Source organism: Telmatherina bonti (assembly GCF_933228915.1).
Source record: "Telmatherina bonti genome assembly, chromosome: 19".
NCBI classification, from domain to species: domain Eukaryota; kingdom Metazoa; phylum Chordata; class Actinopteri; order Atheriniformes; family Telmatherinidae; genus Telmatherina; species Telmatherina bonti.
In genome coordinates, this window is record NC_136617.1 from 22,933,921 (window position 1) to 22,957,318 (window position 23,398).

General features: G+C 38.0%; 2 protein-coding genes across 2 annotated transcripts in view; both read left to right on the forward strand.

Moving 5' to 3' along the window:
- Positions 1-954: 954 nt before the first annotated feature.
- Positions 955-12,664, forward strand: hepacam2 (HEPACAM family member 2; the record flags this gene model as incomplete). Its single annotated transcript, XM_079258746.1, has 9 exons — positions 955-1,012; positions 4,753-5,112; positions 5,210-5,497; positions 8,919-9,218; positions 10,727-10,852; positions 11,157-11,178; positions 11,260-11,294; positions 12,358-12,431; positions 12,554-12,664. The coding sequence occupies 9 exons, from the start codon at positions 955-957 to the stop codon at positions 12,662-12,664; spliced, it is 1,374 nt and encodes a 457-aa protein (XP_079114872.1).
- Positions 12,665-17,059: 4,395 nt separating this feature from the next.
- vps50 (VPS50 subunit of EARP/GARPII complex) overlaps positions 17,060-23,398 on the forward strand; it is a 104,223-nt gene continuing 97,884 nt past the window's right edge. Inside the window, exons 1-2 of the mRNA XM_079259140.1 lie at positions 17,060-17,182; positions 17,706-17,774. Of these exons, the coding sequence (XP_079115266.1) occupies positions 17,150-17,182; positions 17,706-17,774 (102 nt within the window). The 5' untranslated portion in view covers positions 17,060-17,149. The remainder of the gene's footprint in view (positions 17,183-17,705; positions 17,775-23,398) is intronic.

A 23,398-nucleotide genomic window follows, 5' to 3' on the forward strand; every position in this document is an offset into this window, starting at 1 on the left:
CTCCAAGCTAACTAGACCCTTTCAGAGGATGGCTAGAAGGAGAGGCAAAAAAAAGCTAATCTGCACCAATCACCAGGGGACATGAAACTCCTAACATGCTACTTTCCATGGAATTAAGACAAATCTTGTCTTATTTATTCTAATAAATTCCATACATTGGATAGGTCAGTTTTTTTTGACAGGTATAACTATTAATTAATCCAGCCATACCACCCGACAACAATCATGCTATGGACTGTCGCTCTATGGAAAAAAATGTCCATAATCATGTCCTCTTCAGAAAACTGAATTAAAATCTTCAAGTAAAACTGGTATTTTAATTTGAACGTAAACTTTATAAATGACTTGTGAAATGAGAATTAACTTCCTCTCTATTTGTGAGCATTTATTCTCAAAGGCACCTACATTCCTCAGCTAGTTTCACCCCAGTATCAGTCTCTGCCTTTTTGTCCTATCATTTCTAGCCTTACAACATCATTCCAGGTGAAATAGGCTTTTTCTGACCATGGTGTCTACTTACACCTCTGGAGCTTCAAAAAGCAAAGTGATGTCAGGAGTTGGAAGCTTTGTTTCGCAGCCAGAAGCGCTGAAGACAGCTTCTTATAACGTAAAGAAAATCTCAACTTGCGTTTTTTTCAGTTTCTATGTCTCAGTTTCTCTTTAACACAGTGAGAGCCTTAGGGAAAGTCTTGATGTGTGTGTGTGTGTTTGCCAGGTGGACCTCTTCTTTGCTCCCAGTGTCACATGGGAGGGGCCTATAGCTGCACGCAGGAAAGCTATTGTAGCTCCTCTTATTTCCCTGGCAAATGTTGTCACCACAACCAGTCACATTTCTCTCCTCCTCCTCGTCCTCCTCCACCTCCACCACCTCTTCCTCATCCTTCCTCTGTCCTACATCACTCCCTCCTCGCCTGGTCGTCAGAAGTCTTACGTATCCCCAAAGGATAAGATGCCATGGAGGCCACCAGAAGAACGGTGCTGTGCGTCTGCTCTTTTCTGTGTGTCTTAACAGGTGAGTCTTGTGCCTCCAACTGTCGTACTGGGATGCTGTGCTTGAGTTGTCAGGGTGTGTTGGTGCAAGGACAGCAGTAACTAGGGTTGCTGTTTGTTTGGTTGGAAAAAGCTCAGAGTTGAGTTGAGAATTGGGCTGGTTCATGAAGTTTGTTGGTGTTGTGAAGTGGCAAAATTTTCATGTAAACCTTCAATTTTTTTTGTCCTTAATGGATGAAAGAGGGAGCTTTTCAAATAAAATGCATATTTTAAAATGAAAAACACATGAATGTTTTCAAACTCGACATCTAGTGACCATCAGTTGAAGTGTTTCTTTCAAAGTGGTTTCTTTCTCAAGACCTTGCCGTAGTCAGGACATCGTGACTTTATAAAATTAGCTTTTGTGCTCATGCTGCCTGCAAAGGAAGACAAAAAGTTACCGCCAGTGGAAAGAAGAAGTGGCCTAGGCCACAGGTCTGTGACTCAGAGATAACAGTCATAAAACTGCCTTTCTCACATGTCACAATTTGCAAAAACTCCCCCCCCATTGCAGACTCTCTCCTTGTTTGAATCATCAAACCACCTTGAAAAGCTCTATTTGTCTTATCTGAAGAAGGACAGAGGATGGTGGCATTCGGACACTTGCCCGCTGACTCTATTTAGTATCCAAACAACCGGGATAGGTGTGAGGGGTGATAAGAAGCAGGTGCTGATGGATCTCCACATGCAGCCATTTCAATATGTGTGCGGGTATGTTCTCCAAACGGAGATATCCTCTCACCTCAAAGCCCATTGTCAGTGTAATCTCCTCTCTATCACCACAATACCCATGCTGTTTGGGGACAACAGTGTAGGAGCGGGCTGGGCACACTTCTCCTCATTCTGCCTTTTCACAAAATCTCAGCTGGTGTAAACACAGGCACACTCCTGCTACTGGCATCAGACCCTGACTCACACACACACACACACACACAGAAACTGGCCTGCAGGCTCAAGAGCAGAACGTGTCGCAGTGTTTGCGCTGTATGTATTATTTAGGACATAACACCCAACACACAGAAGATCTATTGTCATGAGCAACTTGTGCAGCAGTCACCAGAAACCTGGCTGACACCAGCTGGAGGACAGGAGGAGGAAAAATGCATCGACAGGGTAGGAAGGCAGAGAAGAGGATGCCAAAGACAAGTAGAAATCAGAGAAACCTGAGGAAAGATACACTTATCTTAGTTTTTTTTTCTTTATTTTTTTTCCAAGCATTTAATTTAGATCAAAATACGACTTGATATGAGGAAAAACAAAGACACTGAAAATGAGAGAGATGATACACAAACTGGAGTATAACCAACAAATCATAAAAAAGGGTCCTTGGAAGAAAAACTAGGAATAAAATCAACAATGTTTTCAGTTTATTTCACAATTTAACCCTGCATCCAAACAGGCTCCATTATTCCAGCAAACTTTTTAACTTGAAGTTGTGTTCAGAGTATATGTAAGGTGTACGGCTGCGGAGTTCATATTTGCGTGGCAGAGTTGATAATACTGAGTAAAAGACTGATAACAACAATATCTGTTAAAGAACAATACAAGCTCTTCTTTGTTTGTGACGTTTCCAGGGTGTCTGTTTTGGACACGTAACCAGTTAACAAACTGTCCTGGCAACCAGCTTAAACAGACAAGAGTGGCGAGTGTTTGTAGTTACTTCAGACGGCCCGAGTGTTTGCTTCACGAGAGGTCAGGATCAGACAAGCCAACAACGACACCCTGCAGTAAGCTGGGTCAATATTAACTCACTACAGTTTCAGGACATGGACAAAAAGCAGCAGGATACAGATTAAATGTTCAGTTTCGCTTTCATATTGCCACTTTCACTCATTCTGGCCAAAAACTGTCTTCCCAACACTGACACACTATTTCAGTGTAAAAAAATAAATCTACTAAGTAAGTTCAGTGAGACTTTGCTGAAATTTCTATATTTAACCTAAATTCAGTAAAGAGATAAAAGAATACATAATCACAAAATAAGAAGCAAAAAGATCAAATCTTATCATTGTCAAGGTCTGATAATTATTAATTTGATTGACTTTCTGTTGTGTTACATGACATTACATGATTTACTAAAGGAAACAGCCTGGATCAAATAATAACACATCAGATATGATCTGCTGAAAAATTCTATATGTAAATATAAACAGCATGTTTTTATTGGAACATGACATAAAGTAGTGGCTTTTTTTACCAAAAAAAAAAAAATTGCAACATAAAAAAGCTTTGCAGAAAATGCCTACAACCAAAAGAACCCCATCCCTTATATTTTCTTCACAATTCATGCAACCCATATTCTGAAATGACATGGTTAGAGAAGCTGATGAAAGAGAAACTCAGAGGATTTATGTTTGATGTGTTTAATAGTTTTTACTTTCTGATTGGAAAAGTAGAAGAACAAAATTGCAGATTTGGGAAAAAATCAATGAATACTGAAAAATTGAAGCCAATCAATAAGAAGAAACAAGTCTCATCTGCTGATAGGAGGAAAAATCCATCGAAGTCATAACTTTAACCCGTCAGATTCACCAAGCAAAAAAACACATATCCAGTATGAAAACGGCCTATTTGCAGTCTGTACATAAGCATGATGGTGGCTGTGGGTTGACAGGACGAAAGAACACATGCAGGACGCAGCTTTTGTTTATCAAACAGAGCAGGGACAATAAGCTGGAATAAGTCCTGAAGGGTTAGCAAAGGCAGAATGTAGAAGTAATAAGAAGAGCAAGGCGAAAAACCTGGAACAAGATGGGAAAATACACAAGAAAACAATGAAAGGGATCAAGGCTGGAATAGAGCTAGAACACAGACAATCTGACAGTAAACAACATGTAGATGTAATGTAGTTATGACTGTTTACTACCATGCATCGCTGACAGAAAAGGGAATAGTACAGAAATGATTTAAACACAAAACAGGCGTGAAACTAGGAAGCAAATGCAAAATGCAACAGGAAGCGAAATAAAAGCTAAACAGGATGAGAGAAATCTGACTATTTAAAATGAATCAAAACCAATACTGTGACATTACCAGTATAGGATGCTGACTGATCCAGAGTTTTGTTTTGGCCACAAACAGATAATATAGAGCCTGGAAATCTCCCATTATCACAATCATAGTCATAGTCGTTCTCTGAAGTGTTTACTGGAACACATGGTCAAACAATAAAGGCAGAAACCAACCTATGTTGTCATTTTCGCAGGAAAGTCACAAAAGAGTGCCCAAAGAATGACTGGAGTGGTCCGAATGAGTGTAAAGTTGCTCCGTGTCTGGTGGATTTTACTATATTGTTGTTAGCAGCTTGGTGTTTGGCCCTCAAGTCAACACAAAAGTATTTAATTGTTGGCTCCTGCTATTAGCATAATCTGTTAACCGGTGCATGGGCAAGTACCTTCGCCTTAACTACAAAAGCTGCAGCTGGGTCCTTTTACCTGAAAGAATTATACCAACACACCCACTTCACAGTATTCAGGATAAGTCTAACAAAACGCACATGAAACACATCTAGTTTAAAGAAAGGATGTGTTTGTATTGGTCGAAGGAATAATCTCTCAACCAATATTGTTTGGAATCACAAGAGAAAAAAAGCCTCTAATATATTTATAACTCAAGTAATGTGTAGTGTTGGATGACCATATGTTACGTTGATAATTTACTGACCTAACAGTATCTGTTTCTCTCCTTCTCATTTATTTCCTCCTTCTATCTGTACTAATTCAGAGTATAGCTGCAAATTCATCCATATCCCCTCCCTGGTTCATCATGGCATTGAAGGGAAGCCCTTGCTTCTGTCTGTGGAGACCCGGTTTCCACTGGATGAAGCTCAGATCCAGGGAACTTGGTCTCACACCAAGCCGAGTGGCGCCCGGACCACGCTGATCACATTCACCAAAGCAGCTTCAATCGCTCACATGCTGTACGGGAGCAACCTCGTCTTCAGAAAACCCAACATGTCTTTGTTGATCCAACAGTTAAACCAAGACTACGAAGGGGAGTTTCATCTGAGCCTCAATATAGAGTTTCGTAACAACATGGGACACATTTTCCAGGAGGAGAAAACTATTCATGTGACAGTCGATGGTGAGTTATGTGTTTATCGTCTCAGTTGATTTGTGTTTTTGAGATGACTCCAAAATTGACAAATGTGTCTTTTTCATGGTTGTTTGGGTTTTTCTAGTCCCCGTCTCAGTTCCAGTCATTGAGAAGAGCCCATCACATGCAGTCATCGAAGACAAAGCAAATGTAACTTGGACTTGTTCTGTTGAGAGAGGAACAAGAGTTGTGTTCCAGTGGTTTAGGGATAATGTCAGACTGGCTCCCAGTGAGAGATACCACTTCACCCATGACAACTCTACACTAGTTATCAGTCCTGTGAAAAAAGAAGACAAAGGGGTCTACCACTGTGAGGCCAGCAATCCAGTGAGTGAGAGCCAAGACAGCAGGCCGGTGGAACTCAGCGTGTACTGTGAGTAGCTGAATTGATTTCTCTGTTTCCTTTTTTGGTTTATAGCAATGTAAAAACCCTTCAATTCAAATTATCATTAATTTTTTTTTCAAGTCCAGAAATAATTTGAAGTACATTAAATATTTGAACATTTGTGGTGGTTTTTAAGACATCACACTGAGTGAAATCATAGAGCTGTCAACTAATTAAAAAAAGATGATACCATTATAACATGATGTAGCAAAGTAAAACATATCATTTGGACACAAAACATATCACGCTATGTCATGATAAGTTTTGTATTAAGAACATGAAACAAGTTCTGAATGTAGAGGTTGTTGTGGCCTAGAAATAATGGAGCAAAATGCATTTAATGTAAATTATTCTCATCAAGCAGGAACAGTTTAGTTTTGTTATTGAGGATTCATCGTTCTACTCTGATTTATTGTTGAACACACAGGAATGTGGGACAGTTATGACAAACACAGTACAGTCAGATACTGGATGGACACTACTTACTACTTAAAACTATGGCAGGTTTCTGAAAACTAAAATTAACATTCTATTGGTTACATGCACTGCTGGGACTGTAACCATGACGTTGCAGACATGAAGATGTCGTCCTGCCTGGTTTCAGGGTGCAACATCAGTGGCGGGTAAAAGGTACCAAGGTGTCCTGCAAGTTTCATTGCTGTACAATCTCCTCGTTTCAGCCTTGTATAAAGTACAGTTTCATGCCATTTGGTATATTAGACATGTCTCTCATCTACTCCTTGCACAGTTATACTTCATGTTTTCCCCACAAAACGCATCATATTATAACATGTTAAGTTTAATATCTTTACAATGAACCTTATCATGTTATATGTTAGTTTTACACTAATTGTTATATTATATGAGTGACACGTCTCTGCTTTCATAGGAAAGCAACTTTGGACCAAACTGAGAAACTACTTATTTAATGAAATGCAGTAGTTCTTTTTCATATTTTTAGGTAGAAAGTACGAGGTCTTTTGAGAAGTGTTGTACTTGCAGTAGACAACAACAGAGCTTTCACTTTGGAGAATCAGCCGACAATCTTGGCTTGAAAGCAAAGCTAATAGCTACTCACAAAAAAGGCCCCTGAGGAGCAGGGAAGAAGACAGACATACCTCCGTACTCTGCTTCTCATAGCACATCCTAAGTTTAAGCCTATTGCATCCAGTTAGTGGCAGCATCAGAAATATGTAAAACAAGCAGAGATGTAGGCTGCTTTCAGTTGTGTTGCTCTAAGCTGATGTTGGTGCTTTAGCTTTGCTCTGCCACTGAAAAAACATTTGTTTTGTTTGTCTATGCCTTTCAACCTTTGATATTGATCCTGTTTGGGACTTTATTTTCTTTGTTATGACATTAGACAACTGCAAATGTATAATCTGAAAAATATGGATACTGTACAAAGTGTGTGGAAATGGTACAACCACAACTTTGACCCTCATCCAAATCAAGCATTCACTATATATAAAAAGAGATGGATTCTGGGATGAAGGTGTAATTTAATACCAAAGTTATTTAAAAAAAAAAAAATCTTTATTAAGTAAAGATAGTTTGTAAAGATGAGTTCCAGTTCTTGTACTAACAAACCACAGAGTATACCTCTGAGTTGTCTGTTTTGCACAGAGTCCTGGAAGTATTTGGTCATATGTAAATTTCTATGAGCTCAGCTTGGTTGCTGACAACTAAAAACACGTGGATATTATGGAAAAGAATTTGCATGGTTTATCTCACAGGGCTCCTCTGTTCTACAATGAAAAGAGTGTAGATTTACTGATAATGACTTCCTGCTTTTGTGAGTCAGAGGTCAAAAACTGAAACTCTTATCTTTAAAATTAATTTGAATTTGGTTTAGTTTCCACAAAACTCACAAGTCGATGTGCAGTGCAGTACATTTTGCTAGATCTCTGCTATGTCTTTGGGTTCACCCCTTATATTTTAAGCTAGTTAGGCAAATACTTTGAATAAATCCATAATTATGCTGGCAGTGCATGTATTTGAAAAGTCCATATTTATGCCGTCGCAATCTTGTTATAATAATTCTGGTTATTCAGTGTTAAAATCTATTTATACACTATTTTTGCACTAAAAATGTCACTGAAGTTCTCTTAGAAGGGTGTTGTACTTTATGTGCATATGTATCACATATGGCCCAAGAGAAAACTTGAGATGGTGAGTTTTAAGGTCTCTATCTGTACAATGTTCAGAGCAATTTGTATTCTGAATTGAAATGTTGTGCACATACCTTGCAGACTGATTGCTGTAGGCTACATGCTAATCTAAATGCTAATCTCACTGTAGATGTTAATGTTGAAAAACTCAGATGTGAAAACTACAGTAGAAACAAGCAGGTTTTGGAGTCAAATAAATCCCTTCTGCATATTCACTCTGCAGACAATGGTCCAGAAATAACAGGCTTCATGTATTTCAGGATCAATTGATCTTGTTGATAATTTCCTCTTACTTAGATGGCTAACTGAACAGTCTGTTGCTTTGGTTTGATAATGATACCTATGACAGAAAAGTGAGCATACATAAAGTTTTCAAGCTTCACTGCCATAAAAAGAAAGAAATAATTTTGATACTGTTTATAGTTTCATCCCAGAAACCCCACGCTTGCAAATCTTTAAAACAATACGTAATGAAGAGTCCCGTCACATTAACCAATCAAAAATTTATTTAACTCTCAAAGTTAATGTACTTAAGTGTCTGCAGTGTGAAGGATTGACTTCATTTTAAAGTTAGACTAATTTTACAAAATTTTGATCTTTGCTTTGGCAAAGAAACAATTCCTCATGGCAGCATTAGCATTAGCTGGTTGGCTAAAGCTAAGCATTAGTAGCATCACTTCCTCAGTCACACTGTGTGATTGATTGATACAGTTCCAACTTCAAATGCATTACAAACAATAAATATACACCCAGGTCTGATGTAAGATCACTTTTGTGTTTTTAATGTTAAATTGGCTTCACCAAGGTGTCACTGCATTCAGTTTCCCACTGCGGTTATCAAGATTAAAGTGGAATTTTTGATGGGTTATGATGCTGATGTTTATCTGAAGTCAGACCAGTAATATAGTGATATATAACAATGATATAAGCTAACTGAATATTTTGGATCCCTGAACTCACCAAAGTCTGCCAATGTAAACTCTCTGAAGCAAACAATATTTACCCAATGATCACTTGTATTTACATACTGTCCTTTCCTCAAACATCATACCCTGTGAATTTCCTACACCTGCTAACCTCTTCAAACCCATTTTTAATTGTCTGTAAACTCACTGAATATTGGAATATTAATCAACAATACACCAAAGCAAAATAAGCCAATCACGCCTCAGATTGAGACAGTTCATAAAAGAAATAGTATTGCGTCAAAGCAAACTGACATGCTTTCCTGACTCACACAGATGGTCCCTACAACTTGGAAGTGAATTCTGGTCAGGGCCTTCGGACCGGAGAGGTGTTCACCATTAATCCTGGGGAGCTTGTCTTCTTTGAATGCCAGGCTGACTCGAACCCTCCCAACAGCTACATTTGGATCTCCAAAAGCCCCAACGGGACCCAGATCATCACTGAGGGCCCACGACTGGAAGTGCGCTCCTACAGACTGGCCCAGACTGAACAGTACCTGTGCCGCGCTTTCAACAATGTAACACAGAAACAGGACGAGGCCCAGTTTACTCTGGTGGTGGCCAGCTTAGGAACAGGTGGGTAGAGGGTGGAACACGGCAAGAGGGAGCAGAGGGTGGGAAGGTTTTGGGAGTCTTCTAAGAAAAACATTCTGTAAACAGTGTGTCGTGCCAAAAGCAGAAGAGTTTGGTAAGCTTTGAAAGATCCTAGGTGCCAAAGACAAAGACTGGCTGGCTTTTGGAACAGATGGGCTGATAAAATACTGTAGGAGGAGCATTATTCTGCACAACAGCTGAATGGTGGAAGCAGTTGACAGATAAAACATGGAATATACATGGTTAATATGAAACTAAGGTTTCATCTCGTTTACTTGGCGCCTGCCCTCTGTATTAGAGTTCAGTGGCTGGGAAAGTAAACAGTGGAGAACAGCTGTTGTATTTGTTGACTAAAGTTTTATTACATGCAGAGTTTCTGTGTGCTGAATGCGACATTGACATGTTGCCGTGGTGATACTGTGAGAGGAACACTGATGATTACAGGTGATAATGGTCATGATTTAAATGCAGTCAGATGAGTCAACGTGTTGTGACATACTTTATTTTTTACTGACATCTAAATCTATTGTTAACTTTACCAGGTAATCTTCTAATAATGACAACTGTAGGAAAAATTAAACAGTCAAACAATTCTGTGGCTGCATAAGTCGGTGTACTGTAGTTAGTTTAACGAAGGTGACAGGAGTTATAGCAACTGAAATGTTTACTGTATTTCTTTGCTAAATGCCCATAAGTTATTATAAACAGTCTTCGACCTGCGGAGGTTAGCAAACGGAGCACTCTCAATTTGGAGGATTGGGGTGTAACTCTGACAGGTCTTTTTTTTTTTAAACTTTTTAACCTGCTAAGTCATTAAGCGCAAAATCTTATTTCCAATGATGACTTGACAACGTAATAAGGCCATGCCCACACCGAGATGGGTTTAGGTGAAAGTGGGGTTTTTGGTGGCCAAACATTTGTTTTTACAGAGTCCAAAGTGAATTTATTGGAAAACGTCACTGTTTTGTTTGTGATTACAACTCCTGCTCATCATCACTGAACTGATGCCATTTTGGGATTAAATTTGCTGAATTTTCATTCAACAGTCCAGCCACTATGTCTGCAGTGACACAGCAAACAACCAATGCAAAAGATATACAGCATAGATATTATAAAGTATATAGCATGAAAACTGTTGGCAGTCCATTGACTTTGACTAAGTGTCTCATTATACCTAAGGAATATTTCAAATACAGCGTATTCTTGGGAGTGTGTGATGGCACACACTGAAATCTTCAGTATTGTCCTGCATTTAAGTTCCCTGCAAAGTGTAGTCAACCAAAATGTCAATCTGTTAAAGGTTTCACAAATCACCAACACTTTTATGTTGATGTTTTGAAGAAAATGAATGTTAACCATCTTATCCAGTAAATAAAACAACTGTTCACTCATTCAGTGTTGGTCAAAGAGGTGAATCAACACTGTCATTCACAAAGGCATGTTGTAAGTTTCGCTGTTCATCTCATTTATATAATTTTGTTTATTAACAGTGAAGGAGAAGCACAGCCAGGAGACTGCATCAATGTCCCCACTGCTGGCCATTGTTTTCAGCTCCTTGCTTGTCATTGGCTGCATGCTGCTGTTTTTCCTCAGGAGAACGTGCCATCCAAGGAAAGGTTAGATATTCTTAGCATACTGTTGCTTTGACGTATGTTTGTTTAACATGATCAAAACTTGAAATCTGAAAGTTGGAGATTTGATTATTCTGGCTGTAAAATTCTGATCTTTTCCTGGTAAACAGCTCTAAGTTCTTAGATGAAGAAGTTACTCAGAAATGTAAATAACTTGCAAATGTCGCCCAACTGAAGGCAACCAGGGCAAAATAACATAGTCTTTTAGATGAGTTTAGGTGATGTTAAAAGTTTCTATGGTTACAAATCTGTAAATAAGTGTTTCTTTCTGTCACTCTGATCTCAACAGCACTAATAAACCTTTACGACAGGTATGTAGTTTAAACACTAAATCAGCATATGTGTTTCAACGTGCCTTTATAGCTGAATATTTTATTTATTTCTGTTTTCAGATCATTTTCTGTGCAAAAACGACCACACCGTTCAGGTAAACTTTGTTTTTCACTTAAATCTATGGATGCTTTTAACTTAAAACTGCACCAACATATACTTCAATCATCCTGGGCACGCACATAACAGAGTGTGTTTTCTTTTTTACTTACATATAAACACATGTTCCATTATGTTTTATGAGGTTTTATAATAGAAAGTAATGGATGACTGGGATTCTGCTTTGGCTCATAGTCCAGGTCATTTCAGAGAAACAGGTTTTAGATGGGAGGAAGCTAAAGCAGAAAAGTAAACAAGGTCAGGATAATTGACTCAGTTTCAGACAGCTTTATTGATCCCAAAAGACGATTTATTTGCAGTTCACGGACATCTACGTACATATACAAATCAGTCAACAGAATAAGTGTTTGTATCCACACAAGCAGTTCAGTGAAACTCCAGGTTAAAATGAGAATGACTGAACTACTGTGAGACTACTTTAGTAGCCTGATGGCCGAATGGATAAATAACTTTAAGTCAAGGGAGCACAGAGCACAGTGACGACTTGAAGGCGTAGGGCTGGTTGATGATGGTGATAGCCTTCATATTTACCTTTACCTGAACCTCCTCACCAAGTTCTTTCCAAGCCTGCTAACAAGACAAGTGTGTTAAAGTGGGGTTGCCTCTAAAACATGCAGGGCAGAAGTACTTAAAGGTGGAGTATGTAAGATTTTCAATATTTTCAAAATAATAAATTAACTACAATCATAGTTAGATAGTTTTTTAACATATACATTCCAGTCTGTCCATATTTGATGTGTTATTAAATTACAAGTTTAATTAATGACAAATGACAAAAAGCACTCTTTTTTTACTGGTAGGGAAACATTTAAGAAGGGTCTTTGTCATTAATCAAACTTGTAATTTAATAACACATCAAATATGGACAAACTGGAACCTACATGTTCAAAAAACTATCTAATTATGACTGTAGTTATTTTTTTAGTTAATTTATTTTGAAAATATTAAAAATCTTACATACTCCACCTTTAAGGACCAGGATTAAGAAACACTGCTGTAATCTAAATGTTGGTGTGACATGATAAATGTGCATCAAACAGGTCATGAAGATGCAAAAGAGGACTTTGGCATCTATGAGTTTGTCTCTATACCTGAGAAAATGGAGTCTGCCCAGGTATTTAACATGTTATATTCTGCAACATACTGTATGTTTAAAGAAGAATTAGTAAGTTTGCTTAACTCTTATGTGTTTTCATGCTTTTTTATTTATGAAACTGCCATTCCCCCCCCCCACAGGTGTCCTGCAGATCTCTTGCTCGGCTCGAGTCAATTCAGGATATGCACACCACCATCTATGATGTGATCAGACATGTTCCTGAAACCCCCAGTCACAGTTTGCTCACGTAACTACCAGGAAAGTTCAAGACTTCTGCGTAGCTTTATCCTCACAAGTCTCAGTTGTCAAAGCTTGAAGCTCTGAGTTTGGAGACCCAGTTTATTTTGCACATGGGATTTCGGAGACTTGTTGGGGTACATTGTCTGATCATGCACTGTTACTGCTGAGTGTCTGGGAGGTATATGAAATGTCTTTTACTGATTTCATGGCATGATTAAAAAAAAACAAAAAACATCTGTATGGATTGATATATTTAAAAATGTGAAAAGTGTAACTGAAATTGTTTTTCTTTTGTGTTCAAAAGTGAAAATATCATATAACCAAGCAAGTTTTACATTGTTTTAAAAATCAGAAAAGTAACCTAATTTCTACTCTTTGATTACTTTCAAAACAGAGTCAATTTATTGTATGATTTCACCATTGTCAATAAGATATTTTCAAGGTAACAATGCCTGCTATTAAAGTATGTTTTCTGATAAGTGTTATAACAAATGCATTTCTAGGTATGCAACATGTTCTAATGAAATGTAAATATTGTACATGGACTCCAAAAAAACCTTTATAAACATTATTCTGTCACTATGATTTGCTAGTTCCCATAGTAACAGATTAAATAACTGCTCTGAGAGGGAAAAATTATGATGATTTTTTTTCTTGATCTGATCGAAATTCATGTTCAGTAGTTCGTAGGGCCATGTTATGGACTGGCGACCTGTCCAGGATGTACCTTGCCTCTTGCTTACTAATTGCTGGGATTGGCTCCAGCTTCCCTGCAACCCTGAATTGAATTAAGTGGTTTAGAACATAAATGAATGAATGAATAGTTCAAAGCTCAACCCTATGTACTGCATTTGTGTGGCATGGTCGTGTTGACAAGTGAAGGAAGAGAAATATGTCCTGCACCAAGGTGACAAAAACGTCTGAAGAACTCCCTTTGGTGTGGACGTGGGGCTTTATATCTTTGCAAGCCTTTTATCTCCAGAAATATCCACATAGCATTCTGAAAGAAAGGGATCGATAAAAAACACGACAAACAAAACAGCACTATACTCTATATTTGAGGCACAAGATGCTGATGTACCATGAATGTTGATATACAGAAGGCCCTCTTCTCTGTTGGTGCTATGATGCTCTGGTTGCACAAATATTTATTGCAGACAAAACTGTTCAGATTACATGCTAAGGTACCTTAAAAACAAGCAACAATTTCTTTATTGAGAGATTCTGTATTTGGATAGTTTGCAGCATAATTAAATTATATATGTGAAAAGTTTCATTAAGGATTTTCTAACCAGACAGTAAACTGTGGTTAGATTGTATAAAAAGTAAAGAAGATGCCGTCCATGGATGTGGAACAAGTCCACAGGAAGCTGAAAGGACTGTATTTGTCAGATATGGGATTTTACCCAGAGAACCAAAAGCCAATGACTGATTCATTATTAGATACTTTTGATTTATAACTTTTAGTTCCAAGTTTGGGCAAGAAAACTATGAATAGAAAGGCAAAATTTGGAAAATGGATTATCAGAATTTAGTTTTTGTTAAACTTGCCTGTCAGGGTTTCTGGACTTGACAATGTTTCCTCAAATGTAGCATTTGTTTTTGGCTCACAACTATCATTTTGAAATTCTTAAATAAGAAAACTAATAAAATAATGTACAGTTTTTAACTGTGTGTTTGCTTTGTATTTGTTTTGTTTTGTATTAAATATTTACATGTTTACTATTTTGCCATTTAAAATGTATTTATTGCATACAATCAAATACAATCACATTTATTTAGCAGTTTTTCTGTTTATGTTCTTCTTTATATCTTAAAAAAAATGCATGACATTTTAGAGTTTAAATGATTATTTGTCTTTTACAAATTTTAAGAATTAAATAAACAATAGAAGCAGTTGAAGCCAGCGAATCTGTCAGTTGTTCTGCTACTTTCCAGTCATTCTGTATCTGATGAGTTGGCTGTGATCACTCTTCTCAGAGGAGTTTGAGATGGATTTATTGTTCCAAAAATGCAGAAGAGTGTTTGTTTCTGTCAGCATTTGTATTGGTATGTTGTGTACCTGGCGAGATGTGGAGGCTGGCAGCAACAGACGGATGGTTCAGCATGTGGCAGAGTGCCCTCCACCTGCTCCTGCTGAAACCTTGTCACGAATACATAGACTGTGTGTGCTTGCTTGGCTTTGTGTGCTTACATATTAATTTAAAGAAATATAGAGAAGCACTATAATAGAATCAAAAATAAGTGTTTTGTTTAAGAAAATTGATTTAATGATTCACATGCAATTAGCATGTTTTCTATAATGAATCTATTAAAGGAAACGGGTTTGGAAACTTATTCAGGGAAGTTATGTAGCACAAAAACAAAAAGCAAAAAGGGTTTTTATTATAATATATTGAAAACTGAAATGCCATAATGGTTTATTTATGTTTAATCTACCAGTATTTAATTTTTCTTACATATATATCGATAGATTATTCAATAACCCATTGTAACCTAATATGTAGCGAGGCAAACATTTCTCATTTATTCATGAAAGTAAAAACATAGTCAAAAGCTGATCTCCTGTCCTAATATATAATTTGTAGCTTAAAATTATGCTCCCTTGCATAACAACAAGTAGCTTATTGAAACTAGTTCTAATAATAGCTTCTGAACGGCCCAACTGAGTGTGCAGTGTCTTTGTGGTGGCATCTCCGGGTAGAGGCGGCCATCTGTTCCGTCTCAGCGTATGCTTATAGGGAGGCTCCTCATTGTGGATGACTGCCTAACAAACAACAGTGGAGTAAACTCACCTTAGGAGAGCAGTCTAACCTTCATTTGACTGGGAAATAGCTTGAGGCATCATTAACCAGGAACTAGCTCTCACAGTGCCTGCGGCATGCTGCCTGCCTGCTTTAAACCAAGTGCTGCTAGAACACCTAAGGGGACAATTACAGAGCAGGCAGAATTGATGTCTGCATGCACCATTTTTTGTAATTATTTGGAATGGTTTACAATGCAAAGCCAGGTATAATTGTTTGGCAGGGTTGGAGGTACATGGCACAGAGTCATGGTTTGTTCACATAATTGCTCTTGCTCATCAATGTAAATATATTTTAGTTAACAGTGCAGCCATAACAAAACCCAACAACGCAAATAACAGAAGAAATAAAAGTAGAAGTAGCTGATTAAAAATGTAGAAGACTTAAAATAACATAGAACTATATGTAATTCTGAAAACAGAAAGTTAAGTAATAATAATAATGATAATGATAATAACAACAACAACAACAACAACAACAACAACAACAACAACAACAACAATAATAATAATAATAATAACAACCATCCTTAACTTTCATTAAAATTATATTTACTCTTCAGTCAAAACTACCTAAACAAAATGCAACTCATGAACCTCTCTTTTTTTGTACAATACCTTTTTTATTGTACAATATGAAGCCAAAAATAACTAATCATAATTTGAAAATAGATACATTTAATAAATTAATATAATTTGCAGTCTTTATTTCCCTTCTTTGTTGTGCTGTATTACTACCACCCAGTGGTATATGACAGCAACAACACATTGAGTGAACGATGCTCTTTCAATATTGTTTAAAAATGTGAAAACTTATATTATTAATATCAACCAAATAACTATATAAATTTATTAAAAAAAAACAAAAAAAACCAAACAAAAAACAAAAACTACTCCCTCACCCACCCCTTTCATCTCCCCAGGGTAGGTGGCTGTTCATCTCTCAAGCTTGGGTTCTCTACCAGAGTCCTGGGAGCTTGAGGTTCCTCCGCAGTATCTTAGCTGTTCCTAGGTCTGGGCTTTTCTGGACAGAGATGTGTGATGTCTCACTACCAAGTATCTGTTGGAGCCACTTCTCCAGTGTGGAGGACATGGCCCCCAGTGCTCTGATCACTATGGGTACTACTGTTGCTTTTACCCTCTCCAGTTCTTCTTTGAGGCCTTGGTACTTCTCCAGTTTCTCATGCTCCTTTTTTCTGATATTTCTATCATTGGAGATGGATACATCGATCACTACGGCTTTCCTCTACTGCTTTTCCATGATCACTGTGCCCGGTTGGTTGGCCACCACCATTTTATCTGTTTGGATCTGGAAGTCCCAGAGGATCTTAGCCCTCTCATTTTCCACCACCTTGGGGGGAGTTTCCCACTGGAACTTAGAGGTCTCCAGTCCATATTCTGCACAGCTGTTCCTGTACACTATGCCGGCTACTTGGTTATGGTGCTCCATGTCATCTTTGCCTGCCAGCACCCAGGATGCTGTCTGGTATGGTTTATCTAGGTCTAGATTACTAAATAAAGTGATCAACTACATTTCCCAGAATGCTTGGAGACACTTTCAGTTCCTGTCGTAACTGTCACGTGATAGTCAACTATGGCTTCTCTCTCCTAGTGATGGACTCGCGTTGTTGACAACAAGGCAAAATTCAAGTTTTAATCATTCATTCTCATATTCACCACAGTTGAACTTACGATGCAGAAGATCAAGTCTCTAATGGCCCGCCAGGTGAGGAAAGAAGCCCCTTGAGTGCGGCCTAATAGTTGTTTGTCTGGTGACAGCTGCAGGTAGCTAGCGTAACGGCTAGCTAAGCTAACTGGCTAATTTGACATCTTATAGTTTGACTTTTTAAAAAGCAGAGCCAGTCAGTGACTGCAATGTGCACTGACTGTGTTACAGCTACGAACTGTTCATCTTGCACGAAAGCATCTTTTGTATTTGAAGTCACATTTACGCCCTTGTCATATGAATTTACTTTAAACCAAGCACCCAACAAGGCACAGCAGTGAAATATGGGCGGTGAGGGAAGTCCTCAGTTTGCAGAACCAGTAATTTTACACTTCGTAGCTCAACTGACACAACAGAGCATATCACTTTCATAAATCTTTTCTTTTAGTTCCACTTTTGCTGGAAGCTGTTGTGTGGTGATGCAGAACAAGCTGTGTGCCAAAGGCAGGAAGTTCAGCTAAAAAAGAAGGAATTTATCATGAAAGATCTTGACGTTTGTCGTTCAATTTGGTTACTTTAACAGGGCCTGAAGAGTCCACAGGAGAGCATGGGCGACCTTAGTCCTGTGGAGAACCTGAGGATCCCCAGCAAGGTAAGATTCATGAATCCTGACAAGGCTGAGACTCATGTTAAACTATAGTTGACATAAAAAACCCTTGGTAGACCAAGGATTAATTGTGAAAGATTATTCAGATTTTGCAAATCACTCATGCTGTCTTTATTGTGTAAAGATAAGCAAAATCTCTGCTTTGGTGAAGGTGTCTTGCCATTAGAAAAAAATAGATTAAAAAAATAATACATAACTTTTAAAAATAAACTTTATATTAACTAAGAAGCATAATACCATGGACAGGATAACTTGAGACAACTTCAATGATGATTGTATTCCATCTTAAAGGTACAGTGTGTAACTAATTCAGCTTTTTATTAGCAAAAATCGAGTATTGCTTTTATAAGTACATATTTTTATCAGTCTTATCACAATCGCTTCCAAATAAAAGTAATCTAGCAGCTTAGAATGAGTTATTTATAAATACATAGATGGCAAGGTATGGTAGCCAAAATCGGTCAAACCTGTTAGCCTTGCGTGTTTTAGCTGTGAATCTATAATAATCTGTGTAAACACAGTTTAATTTGGGTAATTAGCACCTCTAACTACTTTGTAAAAATTGTTTTTAGAAAGAAACTTTGCACATTCAAGTTTAATTTAGGTTGATTTAAATCATAATGTAAATTGTTGTTTTTTTTGTCCTAAGTCTAAACAGAAAACCTTTTTATTTTATTTTACATTTGTGTAATTGCTGAGTGTCAACAAATATTTGCTCTTCACAAGGAGTGTAATCCTTATTTAACAAGTATTATAGATACAGAAAGATAGTTAATGAACCACAATGATAAATTTACTAGTTTAACACCTCATAAATACACAAAAATTAAACTAGAACTTCTTAACAATAATTTCATCCCTACTTTGTCAACTCATGTCCTTCTTGCTGTAAACGGGATGAGACAAACACATCTGCAATGTTTACTGAACTGCAGTGTAAGAAAACAAACACAACAGATGCCTCCCATCTATATCCCTCACAGACTTCACATAATTCCTCATGTCAACAAAGTTAAACGTGGTCTTGTGGAAAAGTGTCTTGACAGTTTGGTGTGGTTCGCTTTATAAATGTTACCGTCATGCTTTTTACCAAGAAGAATTTTTCATTATCAGCTTGTACAAATTCAATTTGCCAGTCGCCCACAGAGCAGCACCGACGCTTTATATAACGTCCAATCACTTACTTCCTGACACCTCAATGCACCGCTAACACTAGGCTTTTCTCTGACTTTGCCTTTAAGTGATGACCTTCTTATTGATGAGGCTGAGCACAATTTGGAAGGTGACCGACTCCAATTTTTCCACAGCTTTGGATGAAATCAGCCTGGATGATTGAGCTAGGCTTTTAATTTCCCTCCATGTAAACTTGTAGTTTTTTGGTTTGCCACTGTTTTGACTTTGGCTCTAGTTTGGTTTGAATGCTTGCATGTGATAAGAGTTTCTTTTGCTGTGTCCTTTGCTCATTAAGTATGTGAATATTCGCAATGCAGGATGAATATGACTATAGAAGATAAGCATAAAACAGAAATGCTTTTTCTGCTGATTCATGCAGGCGAGTTAAGAAAGAGCAGGCCAGTTAGGCCATTAACTATCACACTAAAAGTGCAGTTTGGTTTTTTTGTCCTGTGTATTTTACATATGACTTGTCAAAAAGCTTATATGAAACATTTTTCATGAAGCTAGAACTCGATATTTAATAATCTATCCGAGGTCATTCGGTCATATTGCTGTGTTGTAGACATGAAGCCACCTGTTTTCCTGCTCAACACACATTAACACAGTTCAGGTGGAGATAAGGAAAGCAGCCATCTCTTCTTCTGCGAAAAACCAGGGCTTAAATGAAAACAGATGAGTGTGTAGAGAAAGATTAGTTTATTTTCATCAGATCCATGTCTCTCCTGGCTTTGGCATTGGTGTCAGGTTACTGGTCTAACTGGATATGCAGCCATCAAATGCCACTTTAGCTCCTAACATGATATAGTCCTTCTTTATGTTAGTCCCAAGAATGATTGTGGATGTGTTTGACTTGTGTGAGATGAGTCGGCATAAAAAGATGGGGAAGAGAGCATATAGTTAGTGTGTATGTGAGAATTGTGAATTTTCAAGGTGCTGCTTTAGATCAGCTATGAATTCACTTTTCTGTGTGCAGTGCAAACATCTTCTTAATATGTGTTCAGCTAAAACAAAGAGGGTGATTAGTTGATGCTATTATGCTTTGACTTCATTTACTTTGCTGCTCGATGTCTCCGTTTACAGGGAGATGAAATGACCCCTTTACATGGCAGGCTTTAATGCATCCATAGCCCCGTCTGTTTGGAGGTGAATAATCCATTACCACTGTCATGGGGAAGGCTGTGTAACTTAATGTACTGCAGTGAGCAGGAGAGAGACCCCAAGGTGCTTGCCTGAGTGTATTATTATGGCAGTGATACTCGGGGATTAGAAGCGTTCATGCGTTTCCAACGTTTTTTTTAGCCACCATTTAAATAATTCATCATTCTTCACCAGCTGACAGCGACATCTGGGTGACTGTTAAATGAAAGACTGATGTGGGTGATGATTGATAAATGATGCTGTGAAGTCTCCATTTGGCTCGTAGTTTGATAGCATTTGAGTAATAAGCAGGGACAAGATAAAATTACATCAGTCTGCTTTGAGTTAAGGCTTCTCTCTGTTGTGTTTTTTCTTCTAAATGCAAAACGGTTCTGTTTTTTTTTATCTTTGTCTGAAGAAGCAACAAGAAAAAAAATCTCACTTCATAAAATTCATTCATTCATTCATTTTCCGAACCGCTTATTCCAATTCAGGGTCGCGGGGAAGCTGGAGCCTATCCCAGCCGGCTTTGGGCGACAGGCAGGGTACACCCTGGACAGCTCGCCAGTCCATCGCAGGGCACTTCATAACATGTTATAAGGAAAGTCATGGTTAATTGAAACCCAGCGCTTGTGGGTTAATAAAATATGTAATGAGATTCAGCAGCCAGACACAAACCTGAAAAGGGTGCAGAGGCAACTTCCCCAACAGATCTACCTGTTTGTCCTGTTTCGTTGGTGACAGAAGTTAACAATCTTGACATTTTGAAGCCGTGTTTCTACTTTGTGGCAGGATTATTAGTTGTAAATGCAGTTTTTAGAGCTGCTTTGTTTTGTGTCCTCATGATCTGCATTTCGAGTTCTGCTTCCCTACGCTGCTGCAACCTCGATGGGGAGATGATTGTTCCTGAAGGTCCCAAGTCCAAATAAAGGCAGTCTGTTGCATGAAGAAGGGCATTCGATATTAAAACAAGCCAGTTCACCTGTATGATGATTTGCTGTGGTCACCCTGTCAGAGGGACAAGTCCAATGGGAAACAAGAAGTGTGCAGGGCAGTTTGTGGGAAATGTTCGAACGTCTTATGTTACAATAAAACAAAACGAAATTCTAGCTTTGTTTAAATGGACGTTCAAGAAGCGTGTTTAATGGCCAAAGCCTTTAATTGTATGCTGTGTGTTCACACAGAGGTGGACAGGAGTCAGTGTGCCACCGGAAGAAAACCGTCTCTCAAAGAAAATCTTGTGCTCTACTTTTCTACCTGCGGTGCTAATTGGATATAATGTAAAATGAAATTCAAACTTCTAGTGATGGTATTTTTATCATTTGATTCCCTCCGAATAGCCTCAGGTTATTTTTTGACAGCTTTGATGTTTTCATTTCGTTTTGTAATCTCCCTGTTCTCCTAAGCTGCTTTGTGGTTTCACACCGTAAACAAACAAACAAATAAATCCCCCTTTTAGTTTCCGGTCGTCTGTGTTGGAGGCTGATGTTATTTCTGAGTCAGTAACAGATTTTCTGTGTTGGCAGCGTAGGGTTTTATCCCTTTCTCAATCCCCTTTAACTCTGGTGTCAAAGGTGGCTTCCATAAGTCAAAAATAAAAATAATACAGATACAGATGAAGTAGTTAAATGAAAAGAAATGCAATTTATTTATTCATCAGTGCATTTAAAGAAAGGGCACTTCCAACATTTCAACACCTTCTGTTTAAAAAGACTGAAGCGATGTGGACTCGACGTGAGCGGAACACAACAGAAAAACACAATGGCGTGCCGCAGCAGGAAGCCGGGTTATAAATTACCTAGGAAAATGTAGACAAGGGGTTTTAGAATATCATATTTCAAAAGGGCAAGTAAACACGCATGATCAGATTGCCACAAACAACTAATCATTCTGTTGCTCATTCAAGTCATTGTTGTGCACCATGACCAAACCTGTATCTTGTCTGTTCAAAACATGTGCCTTAATGTCCTGAAAGCCTCCTCTATCCTCGAGAAGCAGGTAGACTGCTGAACCTTGACCTGTAGAGATGCTCTCCTGTGTTGGTTCATGTATTTCTTGTTTGGTTTGGTTTCTCCGGTATAGAGGTGTGAACAATTCTGGGTTAATCAGCAACATTATAGCTCATTTCAACGCAAAACTTCCAGACAGAAACACGTTCAGGTTGTCATTTCTGCTGAAGATTCATCAACTAAAGAAAAACAAAAAGGCCAATAATTTTGTCCTTCTTATCTTTACATCTTTAACGTGTTTGTTCAGAAATGTGGGGCTTTTTAACACTGTAGTCTGATAGTTTCAAATGTAACTATTTTGAATGTCTTTCTGAAGACACAGAAAATGCTGTACTACATTTACATGAACCTGCCATTTTTAACAGGACCGTATACAAAATGAGCTAACAAACAGCAAATATTTTGCTTTGTGATTGGTTTAGGTCTTAGTAGGATTAATTCTATTGCTTGCGAAAAGTTGGCCAGTTTCAAAGTAACTCAGGGATTGTTGATATCTGATGAGGGAAATGATTGTATATAGCCCTCATGTAAATGCAAAAGAGATAAATACATACACGATATCTGTGTGATTCAGGGACATACTGGAAAAAAAACCTTTCATTATAAGAAAAAATTATTACAGTGACTTTCCTCCAGAGTTTTAAGCTGTCCTTCTTTTCTTTGTTTCTTTATTTTTAAATTCCATGTTCATACAGTAAGCACTCCCTACCAGTAGGGGTCACTATTCACACATTTATTGAGGAATCCCTTAATACCCAAAAGTAAAAGGAAACATTCATTTCCACAAATTGCCTGCTTAATCCCGTAGCATTATCTAAAATTATAGGATGGACATGCTGAACTGACGACTGTAATATGCAGTATGTATTTACTGATGACAGGGATTGGGATAAAAATGTGAGGACGGTATGTTTTCAGTCCACACGGGAAATAATGAGGGAGAACGTAGCTCACTCTGACAGGACCCAGTCAAGTTTGAATTATTTATTTATTTTTAGATCCACTAATGTCTAATTACACATTGAAAAGCCAGACTATGTACTGACTCATCCAGTAAAACGACAACTTGCCATCGCAGACGGAGTGGGCTCCTGCTATTCTCTCATTAACAAGCTGCTCTGAATGAAAGGCGTAATAATCACGTACTTCCAAGCAACAATTCAATATTATTATCTGTTAACTCAGCAGCTGTGAGGAGTTTTGGATTCTGGGTCGTGCCGTTTGTGATGATTTTGTATTAATGTCCCAAAAGACAGCAGCGTTAAAACCCTTTGTCGATCGCACACG